This window comes from Nothobranchius furzeri, chromosome 5, assembly GCF_043380555.1.
Source record: "Nothobranchius furzeri strain GRZ-AD chromosome 5, NfurGRZ-RIMD1, whole genome shotgun sequence".
In the NCBI taxonomy this organism is placed as follows: Eukaryota; Metazoa; Chordata; class Actinopteri; order Cyprinodontiformes; family Nothobranchiidae; genus Nothobranchius; species Nothobranchius furzeri.
The window spans coordinates 78,582,838-78,602,620 of NC_091745.1; the positions used below are offsets into that span (position 1 = coordinate 78,582,838).

The following is a 19,783-nucleotide window of genomic DNA, read 5'->3' on the forward strand; positions in this document are numbered from 1 at the left end:
TCTGCTTTTCACACTCGGTGTTGGCTTGGCAGCACGAGTGGCGAGCTCTGCGTGACTAGAACAGGATAAAGCTGGGTGCCTCGAGGGGGAGTGAAGTGGACCGTCTATTTCCCCGACACACGCAGGCGATACGAATCCTAACCGATGTGACGGAGAAAGATGGAGAGCTGGAGAGAGGCATGGATCGGGTGAGAGGGAAGGCGGCAGCCGAGGCTCCTGGGATTCAAAAGCAGTGACCGTGAAAGTGCTTAGATAAACAGAGGAAGATGCGGGATGGGGGAGTCGGGTGGCGGAGGGAAAGTGGTGAGGTGTGCAGACTGGGGAAGGAAACGAGATGGAGATGGAGATGGAACCAACAGTGGAAGTTCTGCAGGTAACACAGAGCAGTCTCCTCCGCCCTGCTGGTTGAAAGTGGAATTACAACGGTCGTAAACAACCCTGCAGCAGCCTGCTGTAGCTAACGCCAACAATGAGCTAACACCAACGTGAACCAACTAATACTAAAAGCAACAAAGCCAGGTCACCATCAGTCCATGAGTTTGTAGCCTCCTTTAGCTTCCTTTAGAGTAGTTTGCTCAGATGTTCACTCTGGTTTTAGCTGTTTGCTTCACCTCCAAAGACGTTCTCTGACTTTTACTTCCAGGTTCCACCATGATGCCAACGGAAAAAGAGAACTTCTTCTTTTTTTATTGATGGATGTCGAACTGAAAATGCTAACCGCTGTAAAACGGGTAAAAAGAACCAACAGGAGAGCGCTCGCCTGAGACTTAAAACTCAGGACTGCCCATCCCGACTGACCTTCACATCACCCTCGGAGACAACCCCCCCCCCCTCCCCCCCTGGAATCAGAGCGGTGACCTACTTTAGAAAATGATGGATTTTTAAAGCCAGCTCTGATTTATTGGTCGAGTGTATTTGCTTTGCAAGTGCCCTTTTCAGTGTAGTGACTCAGTCTGAGTAAATGCATGTCTGTGTTCATGCACTGAAGAGGTTTTGTTTGCATGTCCTACTTAACCCACTTACACAGGTGGGCTGAAGACCTGGGCCACAGATAAGGAGAGTTTAGTGCGGTTAAATCCGGCTGAACCGGGAGCTCCGGATGCAGAAGATGAAAGGTGAAAAGAGTCATTAAAGAGTTCCCTGATGTTAAAAGTGAGCCTTTTGGCTGGTGAAACGAGCATTTCCACAAACATGAATGTTGTTTGATTTCACGTAAAAGTCCCGTCCAGTCTGGGGTCTCAGAGAGACCAGGTGTAATTTTGTGTAGGAAGGAGATTTGTTTACAGAGTCGATGACGAACCCAGCTGACAAACAGCGTGCTTGCACTTGTAGACATTTTAGAATAATTAATTAGCTGACGGAAAGGAACACCAGAAAATCCAGAAAGCCGTTTCAAAGCATCCGCCAAAGTGTTTTTGCATTTTCTGGGGGTTAGAAAACCCACTTCTCACCATTTAGTAGTGAACTTGCAGCTGCCCTCAGCACCGATTTCATTTAATATGCTTCACTACACCTAAACTGTGGAGTCTGCGACTGGCACGCGATCGAGCCACTTTGTTTCTGGAGTGTGTGCCGGGTGGGTCACGGGTATTTGTGCTGTGGAAAAAAAATAAAAAAGACTCATCATACCGTACCACCTTTATTTATATGGCACTTTAAAAACACAGCCGTACGGCTGACCAAAGTGCTGAACAGTCGCACAATAATAGAGATAAAAAAACATAAAACAGTACTATAAAATACAGCCAACAGTAAAAAAAGACAAGCCGACAAAAAAAAAGTACCAATAAAACCAATGAAACCTTACAATGGACGATAAAGTAAGAGTAGTAAAAGCCAAACTAACAAAGCAAGGGTAAAATAGTGTCTGTAGTCTAGACTTAAAATCTGCCGAGGTGGATGCCAGTCGAACTGTGGCTGGAAGTTCCTAGGACCCGCGACAGAGGAAGCTCTTTGTCCACATGATTTGTAATAGAGCCCTGCACGGGCCTCGAATCTGAGCCTCAGCCCGACCCGAGCCCGACTTTTTTTTTTAACCTTTCTTAATGTTTTAGCGTGACAGACGCTCAGCATTGTAATTACCTGTGGGAAGCGTTCTGCAGTAAAAAAAAGAAAGAAAAACAGCATCAATGCAGCTTTTTTTTCTAACAGCGTATTTTTCGAGCGGCAGATGAAATTTACGAACACCATATTAATTGGATGCGTTTGTAAATTTAATCTGCTCTGAAAATGCGCTCTTGTGCAATTAGAAAAAAGCAGCGTTCTAATTTTCTAACTGCAGAGCGCATTTTCAGAGCGGCAGATTAAATAATCGCCCCCAATTAATAAAGCGTTTGTAAATTTAATCTGCCGTTCTGAAAATGCGCTCTCCAGTTAGAAATAAACCAGCAATGAATGCTGTATTTATTTTAACTGCAGAGCAAATTTATTCACAGAAAAACAGAATGCTGCTGTTTTCATGAGAATGAACGAATGGTTTCGCAGACATAAAAGGGCATGTTAGAATAGGGGCTCATGTTTCAATCAGCAGTGTGAGAATTCGTTTATATCGGCGCGTTTATAAACCACACACACCTTAACTGAGCTAACGGTGCGTGAGAAGCAGGCAGGTGCTGCTGCGTTCAAGTGTTTCAGTGTTTTTTTTATGAATTTGATTAAAAATAAAGGCGCCCGGCCCGGCCCATGTCCGAGGTGATTACACAGTCGTTGGCCCGAAGCCCGGCCCTCGGGCCGGGCCGACCTGTAGCTCCAGTGCAGGGCTCTAATTTACCATACATACCATTGCGGTAATATTACGCCGACATGCCGGCATGGTGTGTCCTATAAAAGCACCTTTAGTGACGTCATGTGTTATCTCGATATTGTGATATAGCCAAAAACTCTTATTATTACCCAATTTTATATTGTTTCTACCTTATATCGTTTATGTTGCCCACCCCTAGTTCACCCCTATGTGTGCTAATGGGTAACTGTTCAGTGGAGGGCTAAACTGACAAACAGTGACTTTATAAGGGTTTGGGCCTCACTGGAGGCTGGTTTGTGATGACTTTTACCCAATGATTGTGTTAATTATTGTTTTTATAGCAATACCTGTTTGTATTGTACTTCATGTTCTCCATAGTTTGTTCAGCTTGTTAATTTTATAGATTAGTGGTACTGGCTGCAGGTCTTTTCCCACCCTAAAGCGGGAGAGGTGGTAGGTTCATGCACCAGCAGGTGTGTGTTTAGGGTGTTGGCCAGTGACCTGAAACGTGTTTACCGGACTATAATGGAGGGAACATCAGTCACCCAGTCATTTGTTCACACGTGAAGCTTGTTGCCGTGTGTAAATAGTTTAATCATTTGTAGTTGCAGAAGTTTTTCCTTCGTTGTTTTCAGCTTCTTGTTTTAGTTTCCAGAAAAATCCCAGATTTATGAACCTGTTACCCTGTTGGGATTCATGCCGGCCAACTGGGAATCTAGTGTTTAAGGATGGCGCCACCCACAACAAAGTCGACTTTTATTGGTTAAGACGTCCAACTAAGAGTAACTCGTGTTTGGCTTTTCTACGTCCGCCACTTTGCAGCAAAGCCGTTTGGTCTTAAAAACAGAACAATCATCACGGTTTTGCCGGTACCCCCTCCGTCCCGTTCTTTAGCTCTGTTGGTGTCTAAATCGGAGTCGGGCACCTGCACACGTCGGCCCGGCGTTTACGCTGCAGCTCCATTTAGACTGCTGAAACATGGAGAGCACTCATTACTCTGAGGTCTCGGCTGCCCGACTCACGAATGCAGGAAAAAGACGGATGGATGGGTGGGGCGTTGGCTCGTTGGCACCAATCCCAGCTCAGGGTTGGTGGTTGTCCTGGTAACAGCACGTCTGACCTTATTTACCCCCTCATGCACCCCTCACAGTAGGAGCACCCCACTTTTCCTCGTTTCCCTGCCAGTCTTGTAAACTTTTGATCTTGTCGTTTTTTTCTGCTTTTTTAACTGTTTTTTTTTTTTGCCGCTGCTGTTAGGAAAAGTGAGGCGACTTCTCAGCGCTTCTTGTCAGATGGAGAAAGTAAAGACTTTTTTTCACTTCGGTCCATTTGCTGTATGTTGTGGACAGTAATTTCATACCTCCAAGAGAAGTCGGTGGAAAGCTTATTTTGGGATTAGACTGGACCACACAGGACGAGTCGTGTCTATGCATGAGAGCGCTCCGCCTCATGAAGGGTGGATGGTTTCTGCAGACCTGCAGCCATATCAAAACGGTTCGGATGAATTGGTTTCTGTACAGATCTGTCCCGTGGGCCTCAATCGAGCAATTCTCCTCAGCTCCGCTGGCCATATACGTCCCGTTGTGCTGCTGAGCCCCACAGAATCGGCGCCCATGCACACAGTGAGCAGACTTATGCCATAACAGGCAGAAAATAGGCTCTGTCTCGACTTTAGACTGAGAATCCTTGAGGCCAGAAGCAGCAGGTGTGTTTGTATATCTGTGGTTTAACTGCGTCTGCGGACTGATGGTGCATGTGGGTGAAGAGAGCCTGCTGATCTGCACAGTTTGGATAAAGGGTGGCCCGGATGGCTCATGCCTTCTGGTCATTTTACTGAGCCTGCAGGAACCGAAAGGTGCAAGCAGTCACTTTGTTGAGGTGGCATTTAAAAGTCCATGCCTACAGTGGCCAGTACTAATGCAGTGTGTGAATGTGTGCTATTGTTTTTAGAGATTAGCTTTAAACCTCACTGGGCTTCGTTCGTTGGCAGCTAATTAAAAACAGTATTTGAATCGTCCAGTTTGGCTAAAAGCTGCAACAGAATAAATAACGTCAACAAATCGAGTCGTTCCAGGTGTCCGGACACCTTCTCGGTGTTGTTTCCCTAAGCTGGGGAAGTGCAAAAAAACGCGTGATGATTTTAATAATGAGATTAAATAAAGAGAGAGTTGGGGGTGGGGGTGGGGTGGGGGTGGTGGGGCGGGGGTGGGGGGTGGGGGGGGGTATTGCAGATTTTACTGGAATTATTCTGGAAACCAGAAATTAATTTAGCGCTGCAACAAGATGATTTTCACAAATCTACACTATAAAAAATTCCAAGTTGACTCAACTTAAAATTATTTGTAACCTTGCTGCCTTAAAATTTTGATTAACGCTAGCAAATCATATTAAGTAATGTCACCAAACTAGTACGTTTCTTCAACTTATGGGATAAAGTTCACATAGCTTATTTTCTTTTGTTGAATAAATTTTCTTTTTTCAGTCAGACCAACTAATATTTTAGTTCTATCAACCACATAATCTAAGTAACTTCTACAAACCTTTGATTCAGACTAACAAATTATTTAAAGTAATTTCAACTCACATCCAAGTTGAATTTACTTTAAATAATTTGTTTGCCTGATGTACAAGTTAGTTGAAATTACCGGAAATTTTTTGTTTGCCTGATTTATAAGTTAGTTGAAATGACTTGAAATAATTTGCTAGCCTTAATCAAAATATTAAGGCAGCAAGGTTACAAATTATTTTAAGTTGAGTCAACTTGACTATTTTTTACATGTTTCAAAAAGATCCACTCTTCTCAACTTCTGTTTTTGAGGATTCAAAATGTTTTAAAATATAAATAAAAACCAAATGCGTCTTTGGGTCAATAACAATTTATTTGCAGTTTTGCAAAATAGACCCAAGCACGAATAAAGTCACTAAAATTTGAATATTTACTTTAATCAAGTCGCCAGAAACTCCAGCCTCGTCTGGTGTGAGCGTTATTCATCAGAGAGCTCGACGGTCGATCAGAAGTTTCGTGTTGGTGGGAAAACAACGGACGGACAAATCAGAGAGGAAATGTTACAAAGTTCACATAGCTTGCATTTCTCAGGTTAAGAGTCACAGAAATGAAAGCCAAACGCGCAGCAGAGACTCGCATCCTGCTGACCTTGACGGGAGCAAAGACACACAGATGTAAAACAGGAACGCGCCGGTCGCTCCCTCCAGTCTCTCCTTCCTTCCCATGATGAGGTGCTGATCACCTCCGTTTCAGTCTAAAGAGGTCGATTCTGCAGGCTCTCCAGGATGTGTGTGTGACGGGGGGGGGGGGGGGGGGGCTTGGAAAACGGGATTTTGGAGCCAGCTGGGAAGGCGAGATGGTGGGGGGGACACAGATGGTCATAGATGGGGGGCAACATCCTTGTTTATGTGCACTGAGGGGAGTATGAATCACGATAGATACAACACAGAGATTTGTAGTCGGGACACAGTGTAGCTTTGTGTGGGCATGGGGGGTGCAGCTAGGTGCATGGGGGGGGGGGGTCTTTGTTATTGTACTTGTGGAGAGGGAGTGTAGAAGAGAGGAAATGGCACACAAAAAAGGTTCCAGGCTTGTGAAGTCATGGAAAAGTGTGGAGTCTTTCCTCTGAACGCCGGTAGCCTGTGGAGGAGCAGGGAGGAGCAGGGAGGAGCGGGGAGGAGCAGGGAGGAGCAGGGAGGAGCGGGGAGGAGCAGGGAGGAGCGGGGAGGAGCAGGGAGGAGCGTTGTAGACCTCCAGGAAACACCGTTCTCTCTCCAGTGAACCTCTTCACTTTCTCTCTTCAGGCTCTTCTGGAAACAAGTTTCCTCTCACTTTCCGTCACTTATTTCAGGATGAATAACGAAGCCGTTCCCACAACAGGTCTGCGTTCATTCACCGGCTCGGGCAGCGTCAGTTTGGGTTTTTGTTCCGATCATAAAAAAGATGTTAAGCTGCGGTCGCCTTCACTTCCTCCTCTGCTCTCGTCTCATCTTACCTGCAGCAAGGAGGAATATTTAAAGACCAAGTTCACCGGGAAACCGTTCGGTCACTCGAGTGTTTCATGCAGGCTGAGCATGAAAATAGTCTCCTACACCCATCTCCTGCGTCAGCTTCTGATGGAAAACAGACGGTGAAACTCTTGCCTGGCAGGTCTACGTCACCCTGTCACTAACATTCCATTAATGAACATTAACACGTCCAATTATCAGGAAATAAGACTCCAAACCGTGTCGTCTTCGAGTCAAGTTTATTTATAAAGCGCCAAATCACGACAAGAGTTGTCTCATGGCACTTCACGCAGTAAACATTCCAATACAGGTCAGTTCATTAAGCCAATCAGAAATGGTTTCCTATATAAGGAACCAAGCAGGTTCAATCAATCAATCAATCAAAGCTTTATTTATAAAGCGCCTTCCGCCACCCTGTCGGGAAGCCCAAGGCGCTGAACACGGTACATGAGAAAAGTTAAATATGATGAATAAGTCAAAAATAAAAGCAATTCAAATATTACAAAAAAAGTTAAAACATTCTAGTAGAAGACAAACGGGTAAAACAAGAGATAGAGAGACCGATGAAAACAGGGAAATAAAATCAACATAAAAGAGGGCCAAATTCAAACATGTTCAGGGAACGCCAAGCGGAGGAGGTGGGTTTTTAGGCGACTCTTAAAGGCTGGCAGAGATGGGGACAGCCTAACTGAGGGTGGCAGCTGGTTCCAGAGTGACGGTGCTAGGACTGAGAAAGCCCGGTCCCCGCGAGTACGACACCTAGAACGAGGGACAGCGAGCAGGCCTTGGTCAGAGGAGCGCAGAGCGCGTGATGGGGATGTCTGTTCAGGAGCGTGGCTAGATAGGGGGGACCACCACCCTGGAAGAAATGATAAACAAAGACGAGGAGTTTAAAGTGTGAACGATAACAGACCGGAAGCCAGTGCAGGGAGGCCAGAACCGGACTGATGTGGTCCAGTTTCCTGATCCAAGTCAGGAACCTGGCTGTGCTGTTCTGCACAACCTGTAGGCGACGCAGTGATGGCTGACACAAGAGAGCTGCAGTAATCAAGCCTAGAAATTACATAAGCATGCAGTACCCGCTCCAGGTGGGCTCTCGGCAGCATAGGCTTGAATGAGGTTGCATCAAGTCACTGACTCGTGCTGCTCACCTCTGATCTGGCTCACTTCTAGATCCTGAAAAAGGAGCGCCAGAGCTTTTTCTCCTCACAGATCAACTCACAAGACGTTTATTTATCCCTAACCCCAGAGACCACTGCAGACGTGTTGATATACCAAGTGAACTTGGTCTTTAATGTCTGGAAATCTTTTGTGTCTCAACTGGAACAGAAGCGGTGTCCCAGTTTAGATGTTTATTGTTGTTATATTTATATTATTCTCATGGGGACGACGTGCAGATGTTAGCATTGTTCCCTCACATCAAGAATGTTGCTGGTTTGAATCCCACCTGTGCAGCCTTCCTGCATGGAGTTGCATGCTCTCCCCATGCATGCGATGGTTTTCTCCGGGTATTCCGGTTTCATCCCATAGTCCAGAAGCATGCGTGATGGGTTTACTGGATACCAAGTTGTCTCTAGGAGTGAATGCATGAAATGATTTTTGTCCTTGCGACGTGTCCCTGAGGATGAAGCCGTTCAGACCGATGGGTTGTTGTGACAGGGTGGACCATCACAGCTACGCTAAGCAAATGTTACAAATTAGAATTAAATATTTTACTGACTGCGAATCTGTTAACGAATATTACTGTTTTCAATAAGAGGTATTCTAGTTTGCAGTTGTGCATTTTAACTATAAACTCAGACTAAATACAGGAAGCCTGCATCCACCGAGGACCTTTGAGCGGGATCCCGGTGAAGCTTCTGGAATCATGTGCAACGTTCCTGCTGAAAGGTGAGCTTGCTGCTGAACGGCATTGCTACTGTCCTGACGGAAGCAGCCCCGCAGACGAGCTGGAACGTGTCTGAGAGCATGTCAGGAACTCGATGAACCCACGGAGGAGGAAGTTTCCTCTTCGGATCTCCTCACCGACTCGCGGGCAAACAGGAATCCAGCTGAACGGCGCTAACGTGGAAAGTGACAAAATAATAACGGCGTTTAGAGATGTCTTGAAACAAAAATCTAAAGTGAAAAAGAAATCAAATGAGTTTTCTAGCCCTGCTGTGTGTCGTTAGTTTTCATGGCTGAGAGGGTTTTCTAGAGCGTTTGCAGGTGAACTCGTAATGAAGGAGCTCAGTTTGTGTTTTTATTCATGTTGGTTTCACTTATTCCTTTAACAGAGCCGTCTAATTGGTTTGTTTCCGCTACATCTGTAAAAAAATAAAATAAACATAATCATTCAGTGGATAAAAAAATCTACAATTAATAATAAAAATATGAACCATTTCTTATTCTGCTAAATTTGCAATGATGCTGCAGAAAAAAGGTTTCAGGAGAAGAAAACGTTCAGTTCTCATTCAGGAGCTAAAAATCTGGTGATGAATCAAAACCTAATGACTTCTGTTTGTTACAAACATTTAGTAAAATTCCTGTTTAACGTTAGAAGTTGAAATTCTCTATATTTCATATTGATATAAAAGTGTAAAATAGGTGTTTTACATTGAAACCGTCTTATTTGACCGTTGATGACGTTCGCCGTGCTGCAGTCTCTCCTCTGGTGTTTAGTACTAAACCTGTTATGAGTTAATGAGTTATAATCTCAGCTATAATCGGACAAAGGGACATTTTATTTTTATGAAAATGCTTTTGCATATCAGCCTTGATATATTTGTTCCTTAAAACTGAGAATTTCATTTAGCAGCTCCAGCTGCGAAGCCTTTAGTAATCCTGCACCGACCTGCTGATGTTCCAGGTGAAACGTGAGCGTGTGGCTAATGCTAATGCTAGCGTGTGTCCTCTAGATGAGATGCAATAATGTTTGAAATTGTTTCGCAACCATTTTCAGGCAGGGGCGCCTCCAGAAAATGTTGATGGGGGTGGCCAGATGGGGCCAAATAAATTTTTGGGTCGACACACCAAATTGGTCCTTGTGGTAACTCTGGGAGAGTTTAGCTTGTAGCGATGTGCTGCATTGCTCCTTTATTCGTTTTTATTTTTTTTAAAAACAGTACGTATCCAAAACATTTAACTTAAATTTTACAAACACAAACATTTCAGAAAAATACATTTCAGTTATTTAAAATGTTATTCCAAATTTTATTTAAAATTAAAATTTTTTAGGTTAATTCACCCGTTGCTGTGTTGACACAAAAAAACTGGAGATAAAAACTTTTTTTTAAATCGTGAGCAGCGGAAACATATGTATTTATTAATATTTTTCAGATTATTTCTTTGCTTATTAATTATTTTTATTTAGTTTTACAATTATTTCTTGAATAAACAAGAACAATATAGGGTTTGACTGAACATTAATATGATTTATTAACGCTGACTTTTCTAGGGGTGGCCATGGCCACCCCTGGCCACCCCTTGGGGGCGCCCTTGTTTTCAGTTCCAGTCGGAACCCGTGAAACTTACTAAAAAGCCAGAGACTAGATTTTGACGGGATGTTCTGCTGCTGCAAACGTTGAGCTCAGTGATAATTGTGTTGGTGTTGAAGACGATCTCACGGAGAGACGAGAATCCAAATCCTCCTCCTCCGACATGATCGTTTACTCCAAAGTCACACTGGATATCGAGAGGTTTCGGAAAATTCCCGTCTAACCCAGGAAAGTTCGTGAGTGCAACGTTTTTTTTAACGCCACCCGCAAGTTCTCACTTCTTTAGAAAATCTTGGGACGCTTTCAAAATCTTCCAGTGTGAACTGGGCCTTACCTTAGCATAGCACTTTCCGCCTTTTGCACCAAAACTCCATTTGTATTGCCCAAGGGTTCGGGTTAGGGTTGGACCCAGGGCAGAACAGGAAGTAGGTTCGGGTTAGGTGTTGTGTCTGTTGTGTTCTATTCACTGAGAGCTCACCTCATCCTCTGCTGGGTGGCAATCGTCACTCCTTTTAAGCCCTAAAACAACATTTCACAAGTCGTAGCTCCACCCGTATCGCCAGTGCTGTCCCTGAAGAGCCCCCACGGTGGGTGTGTAACTGCGTCCTGCTGTCGTTAATCCAGCCGAGGCAGTGTGACCACGGAGCGCTGTGCCCGTTCAGCAGAGCGCCCCTGCCGCGATGAACCACAAAACAACCGAGCGCCAACCAAGCATTTCAGCCCCCCGCCAGTCACTGAAGGTCTAGCATGAAGGTGTGTGTTATCTACACACCGTATACATTTCATGTAGTCGCTGGGGATGCATAAAGTGTGTAATCATATATTAGCATCTTTATTGTAGCATGGTATTTTTATCCACTACGCTACGTTTGCTAAGTGTCCCTGTGTATTCAGGATATGTAGCATCCAGCTGCAGCGTGCAGTCGGGGGCTAATCTGTATTCCTGAGGCTGTTTGGAGATTATTACTCCTTTTAAGTATTCTCTCATATTAAAGGATCAAAGGTCTCGGGCACAGTTAACCCCCTGCATTTCATTAGAGCTGCGAGTGCGTGCCCCCGTGTAAACACATCAACATGTCTGCAGGGTGTCGGTGACGCTAAGTGGCTCGGTTTTCTGTTATTATTAAAGGATAAGTGCTGTTTTTATAGGCCTGTTCCTCGGATGTTTGCATGTGATTTCTGGTATTCACCCTCCACTCCAGCAAAGTGGACCAACCGTAGAGTTTGATGCATCCGCCGATGGGCTGCTCCAGCACACACACACACCCACACACACACACACAGCTTCTCAGTGCTCCCATGGTGCCCCTCTGCTGTCACCGCTCTGCTGCTCTGTGTCTGGCAGGAGGGGAGGATGCTGGGTGTAATTAGGGCATACCCAAGCCTACCAGGGCCGAAGAGGAGGAAGGGGAAGGGAAAAGAGGGATGACAGTTTGACATTGGTACAACGCACTAACTCTGTAATTGCTGGTGTGCATACGGCACAGTCTGAGGGGAGGGGGTTTGTGGGAGGTGAGGGGTCAGGTAGTGCAGGATGTGCTCTGAAAGCAGCAGATGGGGGATGAGTGTGTGTCATCCGAAGTGGGGGAGAGACGAGGGAGGAGTTGGAGTATGTGTTTTTTGGAGTCTTCAGGTGAGTGACATCTGTAGCTGGGAGTGCAGCATATTGAAGCAGCATGAGTCTGTTATTGAATGCACGCTCGCACTCTTCAACGGGAACCGCCGCTCCGCTCCAGCGGTGTTTTAAAAGCACCACAGGTGGCGGTGGAGGAGAAAAGGACCGTGTTTGTGCACCACAGTGTGTTCTCACAGGCTTCAGGGCAACCCGAACACTTTTTCTGCTGTAATTAGTGCTCACAGGTAATGGAGACATTGTTCATGGCAGCACACACTCACACACACACACACACACACACACACACACACTGAGAGCTGGGATATTGATCATGAGAGGGTGTGCGTTTGTGTCCTGATCGATGAAGTCCTGTCCATTTGATGGATCATCAGTTCCAGCTCTGTTGAGCAGGAAGCAGCCTCCTCTTCAGGGTCTCACCGCCGTCTCCAACAAACACCTTCACTCTTCTGCGCGATCTCACCAAGAAACACACACTCCACTGCGCAGCGTCACAGCTACAGTGTCGGTGAGCAGCGAGGTCTGTTTGAGTCATTATTACCTCTCGCAGAAAGCTAGAGTGTGTGTGTGTGTGTGTGTGTGCGTGTGTGTGTGTGTGTGTGTGTGTGTGTGTGTGTGTGTGTGCACGTGTGTGTGTGTGCACGTGTGTGTGCACGTGTGTGTGTGTGTGTGTGTACGTGTGTGTGTGCACGTGTGTGTGTGTGTGTGTGTGTGTGTGTGTGCACGTGTGTGTGTGTGTGTGCACGTGTGTGTGTGTGTGTGTGTGTGTGTGTGTGTGTGTGTGTGTGTGTGTGCACGTGTGTGTGTGTGCACGTGTGTGTGCACGTGTGTGTGTGTGTGTGTGTACGTGTGTGTGTGCACGTGTGTGTGTGTGTGTGTGTGTGTGCACGTGTGTGTGTGTGTGTGCACGTGTGTGTGTGTGTGTGTGTGTGTGTGTGTGTGTACGTGTGTGTGTGCACGTGTGTGTGTGTGTGTGTGTGTGTGCACGTGTGTGTGTGTGTGTGCACGTGTGTGTGTGTGCACGTGTGTGTGTGTGCACGTGTGTGTGTGTGTGTGTGTGTGACCGTTATCTGGATCTGATTAACATCCAAGATGGCCGCCACAGCTAATGGACATTAGCTAGAGCTGCTACTGGGCTGAAGCCCCGCATGGTAACAGCTGATGGTGATGGTCTCCAAGTGCTGAATGACTTGATCTGACTCGTTAGGCGTGTTCCTTCATGCTAGGCTTTAATATTTTAATATTTTGAAGTCGTGGTTCCCCCCCCCCCCCCCCCCCCCATGCCTCCACGCATCGCTCCATCCATCTTTGATCTACTCTGCAGATTTGCTGGACCATCACAGACTCCTGCTTCCTGTCGTGTCTCTCCATTTCTGTTTTGATCTGCTCTCCTCCTCCTCCTCCTCTTTCTCTCATTTTTCCTGCTATTTATTTCTTTGGTCTCTTCTTTGCCTACTTAACTTGAGACTGATCTGCTGCGCACCACCACCTCCACCTCTCTTCCCCTCCCATGTTCCTCTTGGCTGAGTCTCAGCAGCCTTTTCCTCTCTCCTCCGGTCTGTCGCCCCTGGATAAAGACTCCCTCTGATGGGCCTGAGCCACATTCTGCTCCTCACTCTTCCCTCTCGCTGCTCTGTGAGAAGCGGAGCCCAATTAAAGTCCGTCTCCTCTCCTCCTTCGCTCCGCCGTCCTCCTCTCTGTGCGTCTGCTCTCGGACTCTCCGAGGTCACTAATTAAAACACTCTCTTTCCTTTTTACTCCACGTTGTTCACTTATTCATCCAACTTTTTCCTTTAGTTTTCACTTTCTCACGTTTGTTTCTCATCTCAAACATGTTTCTCCTAAAACGTTTCGTTTTGCTCTCCCCACAAGTTCTCCGTGTCATCGTGTTTACTTCTTTCTTCTCTTTACTTCATACATGGATAACTCTTTCTACTCCAGCTGACGGCAAGTCGGAATCCTCCGTCTGAGAGAGACGCCATGCGTTATACAGCTCTTCTGTTCTAATGATGCCGTCTTGTCCAAAGTTGTTGTCATGCCAAAAGCCAGCCGAGCTCGACCGGCGCTGCTGTGTGTGCACGTGCACGTTTTCTTGGGTTTGCGCCTGGGTTGTGCAGCAGTAGGTGAAAAGCAGAGGGAGTGGAGTTTATTTTACACTCGTCTCCTCTCTGCGGTGTTCATTAGCATATGAAGCATCGTTGTCGCTCCACAAGGCTCCCTCCTTTTGCTCTCAGAGCAAAATGGAAGTTGTGATCCATGAAGACTTGCTCAAACTTTTTCATCACCAGCAGTAATTGCGTTATTGATGACCCGTCCATCGGGCTCCTCCAGGCGCTCGTTGTGTTTAATCACTTTGTTCTGGTGTTTGTCAGTAATTGTCTCTTGAATAATTAAAGTTCCTGTCACTCTTCCTTCCAGGTTAACAGCAGGAGATCTATCCATCCAAATGAATCTCAATGATTACCTGGACGTCTACTGTCCCCACTATTTGGCCACGGGGGCCCCCGTTCCAGAGCAGCCGGAGTCCCTGGCCCTCTACCTGGTGGGCGAAGAGTCCTTCAAAGGCTGTGTGGAGACCAAAGGGGCCATCAAGAGGTGGGAGTGTAACACGCCCTTTGCTCCATTTGGACCGGTGCGCTTCTCTGAGAAGATCCAAAGGTTCACCCCCTTCTCACTGGGGTTTGAGTTTCTGCCAGGAAGACACTACTACTACAGCTGTGAGTAGGATGGAGCTGTGGGTGGAGGTGGAGGAGGGTCGAGAAGTTCAGTACAGTTTAATTGTGACAGACTGACGAGCAAATGATCCAATCTGACCGGGTCCAAGAGAAAAGCTGACTGTTGCACAGTTAATGCAAAAGCATGACCCACTTTTACTACTTTACTACTATAGTAATATTAGTATTACAAGAGTATATACATTGGTAATACATCAGTAGTTACATCAGTAGATAAGTAATTATATTAGTAGTTAAGTAGTTACGTTAATATACTAGTAGTTACTTTAGTAATAAGGTAATGACATTAATATATTAGTAGTTACTTTAGTAGTTAAGTAGTTACATTACTATATTAGTAGTTAGATTTATAATACATTAGTTACATTAGTAGTTAAGTAGTTACATTAATAGATTAGTAGTTACTTTAGTGATTAGGTAATTACATTACTATATTAGTAGTTACATTTATAATACATTAGTTACATTAGTAGTAAAGTAGTTACATCAATATATCAGTAGTCACTTAAGTAATTAGGTAGTTACATTAACATCTTAGTAGTTACTTTAGTAATTAGGTAGTTACATTAATATATTAGTATTTACTTTAGTAATTAAGTAGTTACATTAATATTAGTAGTTACTTTAGCAATTAGGTAGTTACATTATTATATTAGTAGTTACTTTTGCAATTAGGTATCCATCCACTCATTTGAACCTGCTTCGCCCACTCAGGGTCGCGGGGGGGTGGGGTGGGGGGGGGGGCTGGTGCCTGGTGCCTGGTGCCTATCTCCAGCGGTCAACGGGCAATCAGGCAGGGTACACCCTGGACAGAGAGCCAGTCCATCGCAGGGCAACACAGAGACACACAGGACAAACAATCACGCACACACACACACACACACACACACACACACACACACACACACACACACATAAGGAAGACAGACCAGTCAACCTAACAGCCATGTTTTTGGACTGTGGGAGGAAGCCGGAGAGAACCCACGCATGCACAGGGAGAACATGCTAACTCCATGCAGAAAGATCCCAGGCTGGGAAGCGAACCCAGGACCTTCTTGCTGCAAGGCAACAGCTCTAACCACTGCGCCACTGCACAGCCCTGCAATTAGGTATTTACATGAATATATTAGTAGTTACTTTAGTAATTTAGTTACATTAGTAATACATATGTAGTTGCATTACTAATTATAATAGTAATTACTTTGTTAATGTTACTACGATCAAGCAACACACATGACTTTTAATGATAAACCGGCAGTGATATAAAGGAGTATAAAAGAGTGTTTTTTAAGGTGGTAGTAATCCCTTCTGATCTTGGCCCTAGCCGTTAGCATATCAGTTTTTTATGATTAAAGTATTTGTCCGAAATCGAGTCGTTCAAAGAGGCAGCAGGAAATGAATTCATAACCTTTTAAATTTGAGGACCTGAACTGTTTGTTGGTGATGATCAGCTGTAGTCGTCGTGAGCTGATCGTAAAGTTGCGGCTGTAAATATTTAGTGGAACGACTAACGGGTCGTTTCAGAACATTTCCGCTCTGCTGCTGACGGCTGAGAGGTTTGTTGCTCAGCTGTTGGTACAAGCTGATGTGACAGAAAAGTGGGTGTTTTTATCATGCAAATACCTTCATCTTGTCATTTTATGAGCATCATAGAGTCTTTCTTCTCAAGTGATACCGTCCGTTTTCCTTTCAGGCTCCTTACAGCCGGCTTTTTTATGTGATTTTGTTCTCTGGTGTCGGCAAACCGCTGCTTTTCCAATTAATGTTTTTCTACAATTTTATGCAAAACGGCATTAATTTCATAAGTAATAATAAACCTGTGGGGTGCTATGTGTTATGCTTTCTCCATTACACCCCCCCGTGCTCCTCACTTATATTATATTTCAGTAAGAGGAGGGACACACACACACACACACACACACACACACACACACACACACACACACACACACACACGATGCAGTTTTTGTTTTGTTTTTAAAACTTTTGGTGTCAGACCAGGAAGAGGAGCACATGAGACAGCAAGGCAGGGAATGAGAGATGTGAGCGTCAACAGAGGTGAAGGGAAGGAAACATGCCGGAGGAAGAAGTGGGGATCAGTGCGGGACAACCCTGGGGGAGAAAAAAGCAGGCAGGTATAGAAGCCTGGAAGACGGAGCCGGTCTGACACTACAGGACGAGAGGGGATGAGGGACAAATGGACAACAAAAGCGATGGACGAGAGGGATGGCTGACTCGAAAGGACGAGAAAGACTCTTTACATAAATTACTGTTGAGGTTTGGGGACAATGGAGCATTGTGGAGGCATGAGAGAGTGTGGACCCCCCCATACACACACACACACACACACATGCTCAGTGGTCTTTTGTGGGAAAAGCAACAATAGATCGCAACCCCCCCTCCTGATCTGGCCGCAGCAGGCTCAGAGCGATTATGTGTGTTTTGTCCACATCAAAGATTAGGCGTAAAGTTGGTCCAAATGTCGGGCTCTGGGCTCTGGGCTCAGAACGGGCCTGCAGCCCGGGACGCTGCATAATGGCGTTAGCCTGGGAGAACAGAACAATAGTCTTAGCAACACTAATGGTGTTCGTTTGTTCAGTCGGGGCTGAGCTCAGCTCTGCTCCGTCCTCCATGACACTTTCCACCCACGTCCCCGCCACGCCCTGCCCCGACACGTCCTCCATGTCTGGGTCGCTGTGAACAGGAAACACCTTGAGATGCCCTGATAGTCAGCTGCTTTTAACGTGGAGCCGTTCAGCGGAGAGCAGCGCCAGCTCAGCAAATGCAAACCGACACAAACAGGCTCATTAATGGATCATCTGTCATCATTTCTGTGTGCAGCATCTGAAAAACACATTGTCCAGAAGACACGTTGCACACAATCAGCTGACATGTAAGAGGATGAATTTTAAAAAGTAGATGGTAATCAACCGTTTTGGACGCTGGTGCACCAGTTTCAGGAACTAGAAGGAAACTACATCCCAGCTGAGCTTCAGACAGGTTTTAGTCTTATTTCCTGATATCTGGACATCTCTCCTCTGATTGGCTAACAGCAACATGACTCTGACACTGACTCTATTTACATTGATGTTTTATCTCCACAAATGACACAAGCCTGGAGGAGCTCTGCTGTGTGGTGGAGCAGCTAATGCTAACAGTTAGCTCTACTAGCTGAGACGTTCTCTGCTGTTTCCTGGAAGCTAAACCAACAACAGCCTTCCCCGTCGTGAGTCCAGATGGGTGAGTCCATGAATGTAATGCAGGAGATAGGTGTAGGAGACTAGTTTCATGTTCTGCCTGCATGAAAACTCAGTGACCCATTTCATATTTTTCAGTGTTCTACACCTTTAATCTAAAAACAATGAATATTACTGGATTTCCCTCCTTCCTTTTAATTTTCTCTTTCCCTTTTCTTCGTTTTTAATCACAATTAAAAGTTTTTTCACATATTAAACTCTTAAACCGAAAACTAATGTGTCTAATATTTGATCTTTACAGAGTTTCAGATATTACTACATGCAATTGTAATGGGGTGAACATTAATTTAAGATACTTAAATTAATAGCAAAAGTTTATTTATTAAACAGAAGATTCAGTAAGATTCTTTTCATTCGATAAATGGAAATGCAACCCTTTTCTGTGTTTCGTTTCAATAATGAGGCAAGTTTAAAAATGAAGACATGTTATTACCAACAATTTTAAACTAAGGATTTGAAACGACAATTATAAAATGACAATTCATGGATGGCAATTTTAATGACAATCTTTAACAGTTTTGATGTTGAACTTTATTTAAAACAAACCTGTGACTGAATGGAGCTAAAAATGAGAATGTTGAGTTTTGGATGTGTGAACGAAGTTCTCCGAAGGTTCCTTTCAGAGAGAATGAAAGCGTTCTGGGTGAAAATGATGTTTTGCGGATAACTGAGTTATTTTGAGAGAAACGGCATCAAACGTCATCTGTCGTGTTCTACCGCACCCAAACAGGATGTGGATCTGGACATCAGGAGGATGGGTTTCATCCCAGATGACGCTTCGACTGGTAGAGGAGACGCAAGTGTCCGATCGTCCGGTCCAGAGATGTCCTGGGTACACGGTGTACGAAGCGTTTGGCAGATGAACGTTCTCGTATTTAACTTAACTTCAGAAACCAATGACTCTGGTAGAGTCTTCGTTAGTTCGTTAGTTTCTTTCGTTCTTTAGCCGTTCTTGTCGGCATGACAGAACGGCTTGGCGGAGGTTCAGGGCGGCCGTCCCTGACTCCTCAGGATGACGTCTTGTTCCGAACTGGACGTGAACTCTGTGATGGTTAGTCTTACCAAACTCTCTCAGAACCACTCCCACTCTCTCTCCGGAAGAAAGCTTGTTCATGCGTCAAAAAAACGTGATGCAGTTATTGTTTATCTGAACTCTGTGTGTTGGCTGGATAAAGCTTGGTTTATGCTTGACGCATTCACTTTCCGCTTGGTGATGCGGCTCGTAGATGGAACGCGCTTCACATCTCGCAGCGTTTATGGTTCATGCGGCTTTTCTCTGCGGTGAGCCAATATTCTCCCAAACTGTAGGGGGCAGCATGGAGCTCTACGGCATGCATCCAACACTACACTGTAGTAGAATTAGAAATGACTGTTTACAACATGGCATTTTTCCAGCATTTCCAGCAATTCCAGCATTTTTAACAGCGTCCTCGTCTTTTCCGACAGTGCGAGCTATTTCTCTCCACGAATTATTAACTACATGTTGATCACGGTGATCTCTGAGAGCTGAATCATACAAACGTCTGTGTTTACGAACCTCTGCCATACTAGTTCTTGCCGGTCCGCCATGTTTTTCCGCGTCCTTCCGTCCGCGTGGTTAGAAATTTTCCAAGGTGCGCGTTGCGGAAATCTTGGGCCGTGCGGAGACGCGGTGGAGGGGTGTGGTTGTTAAAATGACGCAACTTTTCCGCGCGGAGCCGTGCGGACCTCGCGGACGCGTCAAGCATAAACCAACCTTTAGGTGACTTGACCTTCTGTTGAACACATCTTTATAACCATTATAATTAATCATTATTATACCCAAAGCAGAATAATCCTTTTCGTGTAATGAAGATACCTTTACATTGAACCAAGTGATCATGTTGTAATGATTATATTAAACAGTAAAAAACAATGAGTTTATTCATTAGTATCTAATTATTATC

General features: G+C 45.1%; 1 protein-coding gene across 1 annotated transcript in view; it reads left to right on the plus strand.

Moving 5' to 3' along the window:
• si:dkey-246i14.3 (ephrin A4) overlaps positions 1-19,783 on the plus strand; it is a 41,334-nt gene that overhangs the window by 13,530 nt on the left and 8,021 nt on the right. Inside the window, exon 2 of the mRNA XM_054741168.2 lies at positions 14,285-14,583. Within this exon, the coding sequence (XP_054597143.1) occupies positions 14,285-14,583 (299 nt within the window). The remainder of the gene's footprint in view (positions 1-14,284; positions 14,584-19,783) is intronic.